Source organism: Medicago truncatula, chromosome 5 (genome assembly GCF_003473485.1).
Source record: "Medicago truncatula cultivar Jemalong A17 chromosome 5, MtrunA17r5.0-ANR, whole genome shotgun sequence".
Lineage (NCBI taxonomy): Eukaryota > Viridiplantae > Streptophyta > Magnoliopsida > Fabales > Fabaceae > Medicago > Medicago truncatula.
Window position 1 is genome coordinate 19,193,079 of NC_053046.1, and position 13,081 is coordinate 19,206,159.

The 13,081-nt window shown below is 30.2% G+C and overlaps 1 protein-coding gene across 3 annotated transcripts; it reads left to right on the forward strand.

Annotated features, from left to right (window-relative positions):
* Positions 1 to 1,080: 1,080 nt before the first annotated feature.
* Positions 1,081 to 12,486, forward strand: LOC11433776 (probable WRKY transcription factor 57). 3 transcript variants are annotated; one of them, XM_039834840.1, is made up of 4 exons: positions 1,081 to 1,625; positions 7,116 to 7,259; positions 8,011 to 8,418; positions 12,242 to 12,486. In XM_039834840.1, exons 1-3 carry the CDS (start codon positions 1,339 to 1,341, stop codon positions 8,414 to 8,416), a joined length of 837 nt encoding a protein of 278 aa, XP_039690774.1. In that variant the 5' UTR covers positions 1,081 to 1,338; the 3' UTR covers positions 8,417 to 8,418; positions 12,242 to 12,486. The 3 variants fall into 3 exon arrangements, with proteins under 3 accessions (XP_039690774.1, XP_039690775.1, XP_003614027.2); XM_039834841.1 differs by having other exon boundaries at positions 12,297 to 12,483; XM_003613979.4 differs by lacking the exon at positions 12,242 to 12,486 and having other exon boundaries at positions 1,082 to 1,625; positions 8,011 to 8,617.
* Positions 12,487 to 13,081: the final 595 nt, after the last annotated feature.

Sequence of the window (13,081 nt, forward strand, 5' to 3'; positions counted from 1 at the left end):
CCTCTCGGAAACTCCCCATTTTTCACCCAAAATCCCTAATTTTGATCCCTTTGACCCCAAATTCGACCCCAACACTTATACACTTTATTACAAATATCAAAAGACATTCAAAACAACAACAAACATCGGACTATAACACCAATTCATTTCAAAATCATCATGTAGTTCATTTTCACCAAAAACCACCATTTTTCTCATTTCTCATTCAAACTTCAAAACAACCACACCAATTCAAAACCCATCAACACATAAACATAAATAGACATTAATGAAGTGAATTCAAACACGTTTCAACAACAATCATACATCAATTCATGAATTTCACTCAAATAGTCAAAAATCATGAAAACAACTCAACAACAACAACAACAACTATGAAGTTTAAGATATTAACACCACAAATTCATGACATTTATCATACCCACAATTTCACATGAAAAAGAGCATGGATTTTATCATTTAAAACCATAAAAAGTCACAATCATAACAAAAACACTTAAAACCACAAGTAGAAAAAGTGATTATAGCTTAATTGATGAAAAAGAGACTATCCCCCTTACCTCTACTCTTCAGTAATCCAATTCCTAACTTCAATTTTGCTCCTAGCCACCAACCCAAAACAGAGTTTTTTTAACAAAAAACATAAATTTTCAATTGCATAAAATAAAAAAAATTCATATTTAAGTTATGTTTTGTTAAAAAATTCTAATTTTTTTTAGACATTCTTAGAATATTATAAAACTTTTTTTGCAAAAATATTAAATTATACATATTAGTTTACTAAAAAAATGATAAAAATGAAGATGAAAGACTTCAAAAGACTAAATATCGAAGAAATTTTTTAGAAATACTTTTGGTAGTGGCCTAAGTTTGAACTCAGACCTTATATATTTTTTAAAAATACTAAAACAAAGAGTTAATATATTTACAAGATCAAAAACATATTTAAACAAAAAAAAAAAACAACAAAAATAGATTTTCAAAAAGAAAAACCAAAATCAACACTTATTTATTCAATTCAATTCAATAAAAATAAAATAAAGTGTCTTTCACATCATGTCTCTCTATCTTGTTTCTTTCTTACACTACTTACTGTGCTTTGACGAGACAACGCTTTCAAACGCTTCATAAAGTTGAAAACCTACGCGTCCCTTCCTTCTCACAACAATCTACACACAAACCCTAATCTCTCTCTCTCTCTCTCTCTCTCCACAAAATCCATTTGTTTTCTATGAACTTCCACAAAATCCATTTCTCCATAAGAATCACTCTCAGATTTTCACCTTCAATTATAACTGTGCTTCATACTCTATAATTTTCACCACTCGTAATCCATGTATGGAAGACAAAGACAGAGCACCTACCGAAGAGTTTGTCGGCAACTCAAACTGGAATCTCGGCGTCGATGATTCCGGTGATAGGTTCGGCCACATCGGCTGGAATCTTGTACCGGAAACCACCGATGACAAACTGTTGCAACGGGTTCAAACCGGTTCTATCGAAACGGCATCAGTGTCGGCGTCAGCGTCGTCTTACAGGTCAAATAATCAATCAATTTCTTCAAGCTCCAGCGAGGATCTGCCGGAGAAATCCACCGTCTCCGATGAGAAACCGCCGGAAACACCGTGAGTTGATGAACTTTTCCTTACACTGCTTTCAACTTTCTATTTTGTGTGGGGTGAGTTCGTAATTAACGTGAAATTGTGAGGACGAAAATGGAAAGAAAATAACTGAATTCTATTTTATATTCATCGGGATCGGTGCAAATCCATGTCCGTACAATTAGGAATCTTCTTCTTCCCAAACAGAACATAATCCGAGATAGATTTTATTTTTCTTCTTTTGTTTTTTTGGTATCTTTGGGTCTGTTTTACAATTTTTAAAAAGTCGGGGTTAAAAAAAGGAAAAAAAAAATTTATGTAAACTTTTCGGATTTCTGAAGCTTCACTGTTTTTTTTTTTTTTTTTTTTTTTTTTTTTAAGCTTCACTGTTATTGAGGCGAGAATAGTGTGTCCCGAACCATCTAAATCTCTTTCTGCTTTATTTTCAGACAGAGCTATAATTATTTACAATTTGCATTATTTATGCATTATTTTAAATGTTACAAAGTTTTGATTAAAATTGGGATATTTTAATTAAGGATGTAAGTCAGATAAAAAGTGGGATGAAAAGGGATAATAAAATTTAATTGACCACTACCACAAAGTTAAACCTCCAATATATATTTCTTTTTCTACAATGTCTGTAAGTTTCGCTGCTAAATTTTGATGACAAAAATTTGTGGAAATTATGATAGAAGATACAACTATCAGCTTTCTTATCATTTCCATCTTTGCTACCAAATTTCAACTTCTAATATTTTTTGATTGGGTGGTGAGCTTGAGACTTCTTATCTTTTTAAGTGACACGAAAAATATGATATTTTTATAACAAAATTTGTTAGAGTATAATTGAAAAAAAAAAACTAACTATTTTAATATTATTTATGTTATTATTTGAGCCTCTCCTTAAATTATTTCTCCTATTCAAATATTTAACAGGTCTTTTATATGATGATACAAATTTGTATTCTTGTTAGACAAAATAAACGTCATTGAGTATTTGTTAAAAACTATTTTAAACATTTATTTATTTATTATGTTAAATCATAATAAATTCAAAGTTTTGTCATCGTGAGCCTAGTTCAACTGACATGGACAATGCATAAATATATGCAAGATCCAAAGTTCGAACCCTGGATGCCACCAAAAAAAATAATAAATTCAAAGTTTTGTATAATATTTTGCCAAACAACCTTTAACTTAAAAATAGCTTTAAAACTAAAAAAATAAAGAAACCAAACAGCTTTATCTTCTTTCTTAAATACCTTTATTCTACATTTGTTTTAATGTAGTTTCTAGACCATAAAAAAGCATGGTCAAACAACACCGTATATGTTTGTTCTATCTAGATCTCAAGTTTCAATATTTTGAGTATCAATAATTTTTGTTTTAGGTTGATTGTATAGAGTTTTATTCTGTCTTCAATTAAATCCTTTTCAATAAACAGTTTTTTTAATGACAAATATATTATATAAATAAAGAAAAAGAAGAAATATCCTCTTTAATAAATGGTGAAATGATATGGTATTATTTAGTCTTTGTGTCGGGTATCGAGAATAAACAAACACCATCAAGTTTCTTTTATTATTTAGTAGATGGTGTCTCAGACTTTGCACTTCGTTGTCACAAGTGTCCCAGGCTCATGATTAAATATAAAGTAGTCCTTTAATGTGCACTTCCGTTATCAGTTTAGTCCATGACGTTAAAAATTTATGTTAACTAATGAGGTGACCAATGTTTTGGGCTAACAAGGTGCATGAGGTGTTAGAAGGACTAAAGTGAAAGTAGAAAATTGTCACTTTAGTCCCTGAACTGAAAATTCAATATCCCCAAATTAAATATCAAATCCATAAATTCCGAATTTAATCCCCAAATCGCTAAATCTCAAACCCCTAAGATTCGATTTGAAATTCAACTTGGAGATATTGATTTTCGGTTTAGGGATCAAAATGATCATTTTCTACTTTCACTTTAGTCCATATGATACCTCATGCACCTTGTTAGCACAAAACATTTGTCATCTCATTATCAGAAGTTTTTAACGATAGAGTCTAAATTGATAATAAAAAAGCATATTCAAGGACTATTGTATTTAATCCTAGAGAAATGATATTTGTACAACCATTTTGTAACAACGTTTAGACAACTTTCTCTCTCATACTCACATGATGTTCTTATCCTTTCTCTTCCTTTTTCTCTCTCCATTGTTTTTGACCAATAAGAAGAGAGAAAAACAAAGTTATCACTAAAATTGTCATATAATAGATGTACAAATATCATTGCTCTTATTCCTAAATAAGAAACCTTTGTGACAATGAAGTGCTGAATCAAGAATTTCAAATTGACCATTTACTCTTTATCATTTCACTTTTTAATGATTTTTTTTTTTTGACATAAACTTACAAATACAGCTTTTTAGTTGCTGGCATTAACGTGATGCTAACCACTTGCAGCTTTATTTCTTTATTTTTTTGATGGAAATCACTTGCAGTTTAAAAGTGTAGCATTTGGATGACATAGAGTTGAGTGATATTGGTGAAATTGACCAATCACAATTACATAATATTTGTGAAAGAGAGAAACATAAATTTATGATTGATCAATGTCACTAATGTGACCCAACTCTATGTCATCTAAATGCTATCCAATTTATTCAAACTATATACGCATTTAGTCAATTTTTACACATTAGATTGAATTGCAGAGTTTCTACTTTCTTGGTACGATTCTTATTCATTTCACTGCCACATGATAGCACTGTCATTAATTTGCACTTTATGTTCATAATTATTATGTATGTACTAGGCCTAGCTAGAATGCAATACACTACTTTGATGAAAAAAGTTTCATGACATATTGCTTCTTTTCCTAAAATAATGTTTGCGTGTGTTTTCATTGTAAGGCTGGGCCTCTCCTTTCATTTTTTTTTACAATAATTTATAAAAAATCTTGTGGTCCATATTTTTTGTGCATTATTAATATCTTATTAACAGAAGATTATGATAATTGATATGGTCTTTGTTTTTTTGTAAGCATTATGATATACTATACGATGCAGAAATAATACTGTCCTTTGGCCCAAATATAATGTGGCTCATATATTTTGAGCTGACACTCAATAAACTGATTTAATAGTTGTAGATTAACCTAACTAAAATTGAGGCTCTTAGTTTTTTTTTTTTTTAAGGAAAAATTGATTCTTAGTTGAATTGTCAAGTATTCAATTTAAATTATTATAGCAATTTTATTTTCTCTTAACTTTTAACTCTCACCATATACATAAGAAGGGGTTTATTAGTCCAAAATTCAATGTAAGTAAAATCCGGTCAATTATTCTTTCAACAAATATTCAAAAGTTTTATTCTTTTTTTTTTGGTAGATAAAAATTTTATTTTATTTTTTGTCAAATAGCCTAGTGGCTAGAGCTCACACAATTTAATTATGGAGAAGTGGGGTGAACCCCGGCCCCTGCATATAACATGCAATATCCCTACCAACTGAGCGCTCACGGGGATAAATTTTATTCTTAAATTGCACCAAATATAGAATTCGTACATTCAAATTTCAAACATGTCTTCTAGTCTAACGTGACATAGAAATTTTCTAAACTTGGTCCTCATCATGTGTTAAAATCAGATATCACAACTCTCTATTTCAGTTTGTATAGTGCATGCATGAACAGTGTATCTTATAACATCCTTAATCTTGTTATTTTAGTTTTCAGTATTCTTGGTGCTTTTATTTTTTACAAATCATAAGTGACTTATTTTGTAGTAGTAATCTTGTTATTTCTGTTTTCTGTGGGGTGAGTTCGTAATTAACATGAAATTGTGAGGACGAAAATGAAAAGAAAATAACAGAATTCCACATCAATCATATCTAAATCGAATCAAGTTGAGGTTTGTTTGTTTGTTATTTTTGAATTTAATTTTTAATTCCATTTTGTATTCATCGGGATCGGTGCAAATCTATGTCCGTACAATTAGGAATCTTCTTCCCAAACAGAACATAATCTGAGATAGATTTTATTTTCATTCTTTAGTTTTTTAGTATTTTTTTAGGTCTGTTTTATAATTTTTAAAAAGTCATGGTTAAAAAAAAAACAAAGGATTATATTTTTTCAAGTAACCTTTTTCGGATTTCTGAAACTTCAACACACGAGCACCGCCGTTATTGTGGGGAGACTGTATTCTTTTGTTTTATGGAAAAGCCATAATTATTTATGATTTACATTATAAAGTTTTGATTTTGATTAAAAATGGATTATTTAGCTACCAAGTTTCAACACCCAAGAATTTCGTCCAATGGTAAAAGCTTAAGACTTTGATGTGTACTTTATTTTTATTTTTTTGAGGGATTGATGTGTACTTTATTTAGATCTATGGTTTGAATTATTTAAGGATCAACAATTTGTGTTGGGTCGGCCTATGCATATTTTTTTTTTGACTTTAATTGAATCCTCTAATGAATGTTGAAATTGGTTCTAGAGATTATTTGGTCTTTTTGCAGGATATTGAGTTTTTTTATTTTTATTTTTTTATTTCACATTTAAAACGATTTTTTTTGCATAAACTTACAAATAAGTGTCTTTACTTTTGGGCATTAGCATGATGCTAACCACTTGCAGCTTTATTTATTTATTTATTTTTATGGAAACGACTTGCAGATTTAAAGTTCAAACTATAGTACGCATTTAGTCATTTTTACATTATTTTCACTTTATGCTCATAATTATTATGTACTAGGCCTAGCTAGTATCCAATACACTACTTTGATTAAAAAAGTTTCATGACGTATTGCTTCTTTCCTAAAATAATGTTTGCGTGTTTTAATTTTAAGGCGGGGCCTCTCCTTCTTTTTTCTTTTTTAATTTATATATAAAATATAAAATTGTGGTCTTTATTTTTTGTTTTTTACATATATACAACATTTTATGTCCATTAATAACTTATTAACAGAAGATTATGATAATTGATATGGTCTTTGTTTTTTTTGAAAGCATTATGATATATGGGTTTAAACCGTGCAGAAATAATGTTGAGTCTTTTGGCCCAACTATATAATGTGGCTCATATTTTTTGAGTTGACACAATTTATTTAAATGATACTAGTATAATCTAAAAGTTCTAGATTAGCCTAACTAAATTTGAGGCTCTTAATTGAAATGTCAAGTGTTCAATTTCAAATATTATAACAATTTTACTTTGTCTTAACTCTCCTCTAATACTTAAAAGAACAGGTCTGTTAATTCAAAATTCAGTCAAAAAGTAGGTAAAATTTGGTCAATAATTCTTTCAACAAAGATTAAAAAAATTTATTCTTAAATTGAACCCAATATAGAATATGCACATGCTTCCTTTTGTTTGATATGGATCAGCATTTCAAACATGTCTTCTAGCATGAACAGTAAAAGTGGTCCTCATCATGTGTAGTGCATGCATGAACAGTGTATCTTATAGCAGTGTATGCTTGGTGCTTTTATTTTTGACAAATTGTTAATGACTTATTTTGTAGGAGTAAAAGTAAGAAGAAGGGGGAAAAGCGAATAAGGCAACCAAGGTTTGCATTTATGACCAAGAGTGAAGTTGATCATCTTGAAGATGGGTACAGATGGAGGAAGTATGGTCAGAAGGCAGTTAAAAATAGTCCATTCCCTAGGTTTACACCTACTTCTCATCAAATTAACTTTTAATTATTCTTTCCATGATTATGCATGCTCCCTACATAACAAAATATTAGCAAAAACGTACATCTATTAGGTTCAAATTGTTGTGTGCAAGTGTGAATATGTCTTAAATCAGATAGAAAAGTAGAGGTTGAACACTTATAAGGAAGAAGACCCATAAATTCATTGTCTTAAGATTTTGGGTAAGATTGTGGCGTCTGTCTCGCTTGTTTGGCTGCTTGGCCTGGATGTGAGCGGTCCTCCTAGGCTCCCCCTCATGATGACCCAACACAAATTTGAACCAAATACATTTAGTGTTTTTTTACTTGTATTTAGGGTTTTTTCCACCTAGTTTTGTGTAGCAGCTGTATTTCGATTCATTCTCTTTTTTCAAGGGTTTCATAATTCGACATTAAACCCATTTCATATGATGGGAGTTTCTGGTGTATTGGGCGTTGCGCTACTATGCGCTATTCATCGTGCTACCGTAGAAAATACGTTATTTGAAGATAATGATGACACAAATACATTCCGTGCTATTAACCCAACTCAAGCGGAAAAAACTTATTCAATAGTCACCGCCGCTTTTGGTCCCAAATCTTTGGGGTTGCTTTTTCCAATAAACATTAGTTACATTTCTTTATGTTATTTGTATCGGTAACTGGTTTATGGATGAGTGCTCTTGTACCAGTAACTTGCCCTAATTATACATTCTGATGGATATATTAATTTGTCTTGTTGCAGGAGCTACTATAGGTGCACAAATAGTAAATGCACGGTGAAGAAAAGGGTTGAACGCTCTCATGAGGACCCAACAATTGTTATAACTACATATGAAGGCCAACATTGTCATCACACTGTTGGATTTCCTCGAACTGGAATGATTAGTCATGAATCTTCTTTTACTAGCCAGTTTGCTCCTACAATGCCTCAATTCTATTATCCTGTTCAATTACCTACAGAATTAAACACTTGCACCACTACTGTTTCTCAGCTATGTCAAACACATGATCATCATGAGTCTGCTGGAGGATCGAGCAGCGCTACAATGCTGGCCGATGCATCACCGCCGCTGGATCTAGCCGATGAAGGATTACTTGGAGATATTGTACCCCGTGGAATGCGCAACAGGGATGAGAGAAATATTTGATGGTACATATATATTGAATGATTTATCTATTTTGATCTTGGAATGAATTTAGATTATTTTAGAACAAGTTCTTTATATTTACTAATGATGAAAAATTATAGTTATAATGGAGATATTGGTAATATATAAACAATTATATAACAACATGTAATCACCATATGAAAATTGACTTAAAATTAACAATCTTCTAAATTTATTCTTGATATTAAAAATCCTTTAGCACATAAGTCTTATTAAAGTATGACTCATATATATTAGACACTAAAGAAGGCAAGGGACACAGGCGGTAGTCTCCCACGGTAAGGTTTTAAGGGTAATATTGTAATCTGAATCGTAGTAATTGTACTATATATATTGCTAGTAACATTGAAACCCTAAATCATCACAGTAATACAAACGAAACTATAGTTGATCTATAGTCACAACGGTAAACATCATTGACCGAATTGAGTTAATAAAGATCGTGTGTTCATTGTTTTTTATTTTCGTTTCTTATTATTTTTCTAGTTGTTGTTCTAACAAATCTATCAAGAGGAAATATCAATTTAGTCTTCACTATGTTTTAATGGACTAATATTATCTACCATTTTGAATTTCAGAGGTTTGTGAATATCATGAGTCATTTTGTACTATCCATGCAATTTGCATAGAACTTAAATTAGTGATCCACTCATATATGTAGATATGCGTGTGTATTTTTTAACCAAAGGAAATTATGCATGTGTGTATATATATTTAGGTGAGATCAATTTAGGCTACCTAGGCTGGTATTTGGATATTGTTAAACCATACAAAATCTTTTTACCACATATATGCATTAATTACAAAGCTTACGGTTTGATTAACCAAGTGAGTAAATTCAAATGATTAATAAGCTCTTTTAAAGATGAGAAGTTCAAAAAACCTGAGTTTAAATTTTTGATGAAATTTTACTTATTTTTCGATTGAATTCCAGATTACTAAGATTCCATTCCCATAGAAATCAAAGGATTAACTAAAAAAAACTTAGAGTTGAATTTGAATTTCTGTATTATATACAATCTCTTCAAATAAACAAGAAATCTTTTAAGGGGGGGATTTATGAAGATAAGTTATATGATTTCCAATTTAACATTGCATTTAATTATAATATATACCTAATAAAAATAAATAAATTAAACAATACAATATTATCCAAGTATTATATTGATATAATTTCATATCAGAGCGTTATGTATTTTTATATATAATAAATTAGTTACAATTTAAACATCTCAATGTTAGTTTTTTAATCAATGACTAAGGATCTTTACTTTTCATTGTAACTGCATGGGTTATTTTAGAAATTCAATTCTCATTATTTTTCTTTTAAAGTAGTTTATTAGTTAAAATTTACTTTTAAAGTGAATAAATGAGATGTTTAAAATTTAAACTCTGACCATGGCATATAACAATGCATTGTCTCTACTAACTGAATTATCCTCATTGAGACAATTCAATTCTCATTCTATTTAGGTCAATAGACAAAGCCTGAATTAATCTAAATGCATATACATATATTATTAATTCTTATTCTTGGTAATTGTTACCTTCCAATATTATAAAAGAAATACCCTTGTTAATGGTGAGGAATCTTGCCTTGTATTTTGATAACTTTTAAAACCTACGAGGAGATAAGTACCTTCAGATATATATATATATATATATACTCTATGTTAAGAAAAATAATATATAGATGTTGATCAAGACAAATGGCAGAGAATACAACATAGTATAGGGTCATCTAATATGCACCACTCCCATAATAAGTACTTTGAGATGTATATTGTACTTACTGTACACCAATATGCACCACTCCCTAGAAATAGAATACACTTTTGTAGACCAAATTCATAATAAGTACTCTGAGATGTATATTGTATATTACAATAAGCAGAGTAGTGCAGATGCTGATGGCAGAGAATACAACATAATTTATTAATAGGTTCCCAAAAGAATACAATTTGAACATCAAATTATTAGTTTGTGCACTACTGTAAATTCTAAAATAAATTCTAAAAAAATGAAGAAATTAATTGAAGGATGTACTAAACCTTTCATTAAAAAGAAATCTCTTGAACTTGTCCTTATTAATTACCTGATCAAATATCACTTTTGATCCTTTTAGTTTGACAGAATTCTTAAGTTAGTCCTTTAAATTTCAAAATTTTAATTAGCTTCTTTTAGTTTGACAGAATTCTCAAGTTACCTCTTTAAGTTTCAATAATTTCAAATAAATCATTTTAGTTGATAAACTATTTCACTGTTACCCATGTTGTTAGTCTCCTTTTAACTGATGCTGATGTCGTCGTTAAGTTGTTGACTTGGATCAAAACGTTGTCTTTTAAAAGTTCCAGGATGTCAAAACGCTACGTTTAATTATCACAAATGATCATTTATAGTGCTAGAAATGCAACTATTTACAACAACAATTGCCTTTCTAGCACTATTAAACGACATTTATAGTGCTAGAGTGATCATTTATGACCATTAAATGTAATGTTTTGACACCCTGGAGATTTTAAAATGCAACGTTTTGATCCAAGTTAACAACTTAACAACTACATCAACATCAATTAATTATTAACTAACAGCAGGGGTAACTCTGAAATAGCTTATTAACTAAAAGGACCTATTTGAAACTTTTGAAACTTTTGAAACTTAAAAAACTAACTTAAGAATTTTGTCAAACTAAAAGGATCAATCGTGATATTTGACCTTAATCACCTATAATCTTGTCCAAGTTTCAGTGATTGGAGACTAAATTTTCCTTTGACTTGAGCACAAAGTCTTAGATAAAAAAAATATTTACTTTTTATGACATATTCCATCACTAAGACCATCCACAATGGTGGGTGCTTCACCTATTTAGCATCACATTAAATAGACACACCCTTTATGGAGTATAATACATGGGTGGCTATGGAGAAGGATGGCTATGGAAGCACCCTCTCTCTCTTCCTTTTTCATGGATCACATTTAATAAATATTAATAAAATAAATAAATTTTGTTGAAATGTAATGATATAAAATTATTTGCTGGGTTGGAGAAACTTGGTACTTATTAAGTGTTACGGTAAAATGAGTGATGTGGACATATGAATTAAATTTAAGCACCCAATTTAGGGTACTCTGTTGTGGATGGTCTAAGGAAAGTTAAACCTTTTATTAATAGCTCTATATATATATATATATATATATATATATATATATATATATAAGTGGGTCGGCGTATATTTTTCTTGTTTAAGATTTGTTGCTGTGGCTGGGTTGTATATGAGCTCATATTCCATCATTAGTCAGCACCTTATCTTGACTGGATGCTGCCCACTTCATCATGCTCAGCACTTAGACATCTTTGGTCTTTCACTATGTTAAAAACTGCAATACAAATCACATTATTTCTTTTAGATTAATTACAAACAATGAAACTATTTTTTTTTAATAAACAAACAATGAAACCATTGTTTCCTCATAAAACAAAATTATTAAAAATGATAAGTGTTCACGTTTGAACACTTTTTATGAATGTCTATACTAGACAAACACACCTGTATATTTGTTTCTCCATGACTTGTAATTATTGTGTGGAAATGCTCCATGATATGTCTGTAAAACCTAGCTACATACATATTCTACAAATTGTTTTTAAATTATAATATGGTTATAGACTCCCCAACTTATTCCATTCAAATATTAAGTGACATTAAACGAAATATTATAAAGAAATAGGTTGGAGAATTTGTAACCCCTCATATTATTTTCCTTTTGCGGACTTTGAATTCTCATATTATTTTCCTTTTGCAGACTTTGAATTCTTTAATCTTTTATGGGACTTAAGACTTTTGGTTTGAAAAATCAGATCGGCGTGAGATATCTTTATTGGGCGGATGAACAAACTTTCCTAGGTCTTCAACTGTCTCCAAAAAGCCAATTCGATTATAAAAAAGATTCCATGTCTGTCCCTTTCAAAAAGATTATGACACGACTCAATACGTTTACATTCAAAGTGATGAAAGTTTCTTGGTCCTACACAATTAAAGAGTTTTAGCTCAATCAGTTTCAAAGGTTAGTGTTGGGTTTCAATCTTCGTATTGTGGAAATCAGTTTTTTTTTTTGACAAAAATAAAATGATATTCATTCATTCAAATCGAGAGATTACATTATTCAACACCGCTAAAAACATAAAGGATATAAATGATAAATCTGCGAACAAACTCACAACATCCAAGTTAATAGCATATAACGCATAATGCCTACAAAAATATATGATAATATTAAAGTCACCGGAATATCCATAGCCTCCGGATCTGCAACGTTGACGTCCAAATCTTTGATTGAATAATCGATCTTTCAATAGGAATAAAATGAACACTGCAAGAAGATGGAAAAGCAAACAACGCTGCACAAGACGACGAACAACAAACCACCACACTTAGATGATGAAATCACAAAGAAAAAACCTAGATATGTGTGAAAGTCACTTATTTAGATTGAAATAGAGAGAAAAAGATGAAGATGGGTGATTTCCGGTCAAAAATTTACCCAAAACCACCCCCCAATGAAGAAACGGGATGAGAAAACCTAGAGAGAGAAAATTAGGGCCGACTTGTTGGAGAGGGAGAGGAAGAGTAAATCAGTTATAAA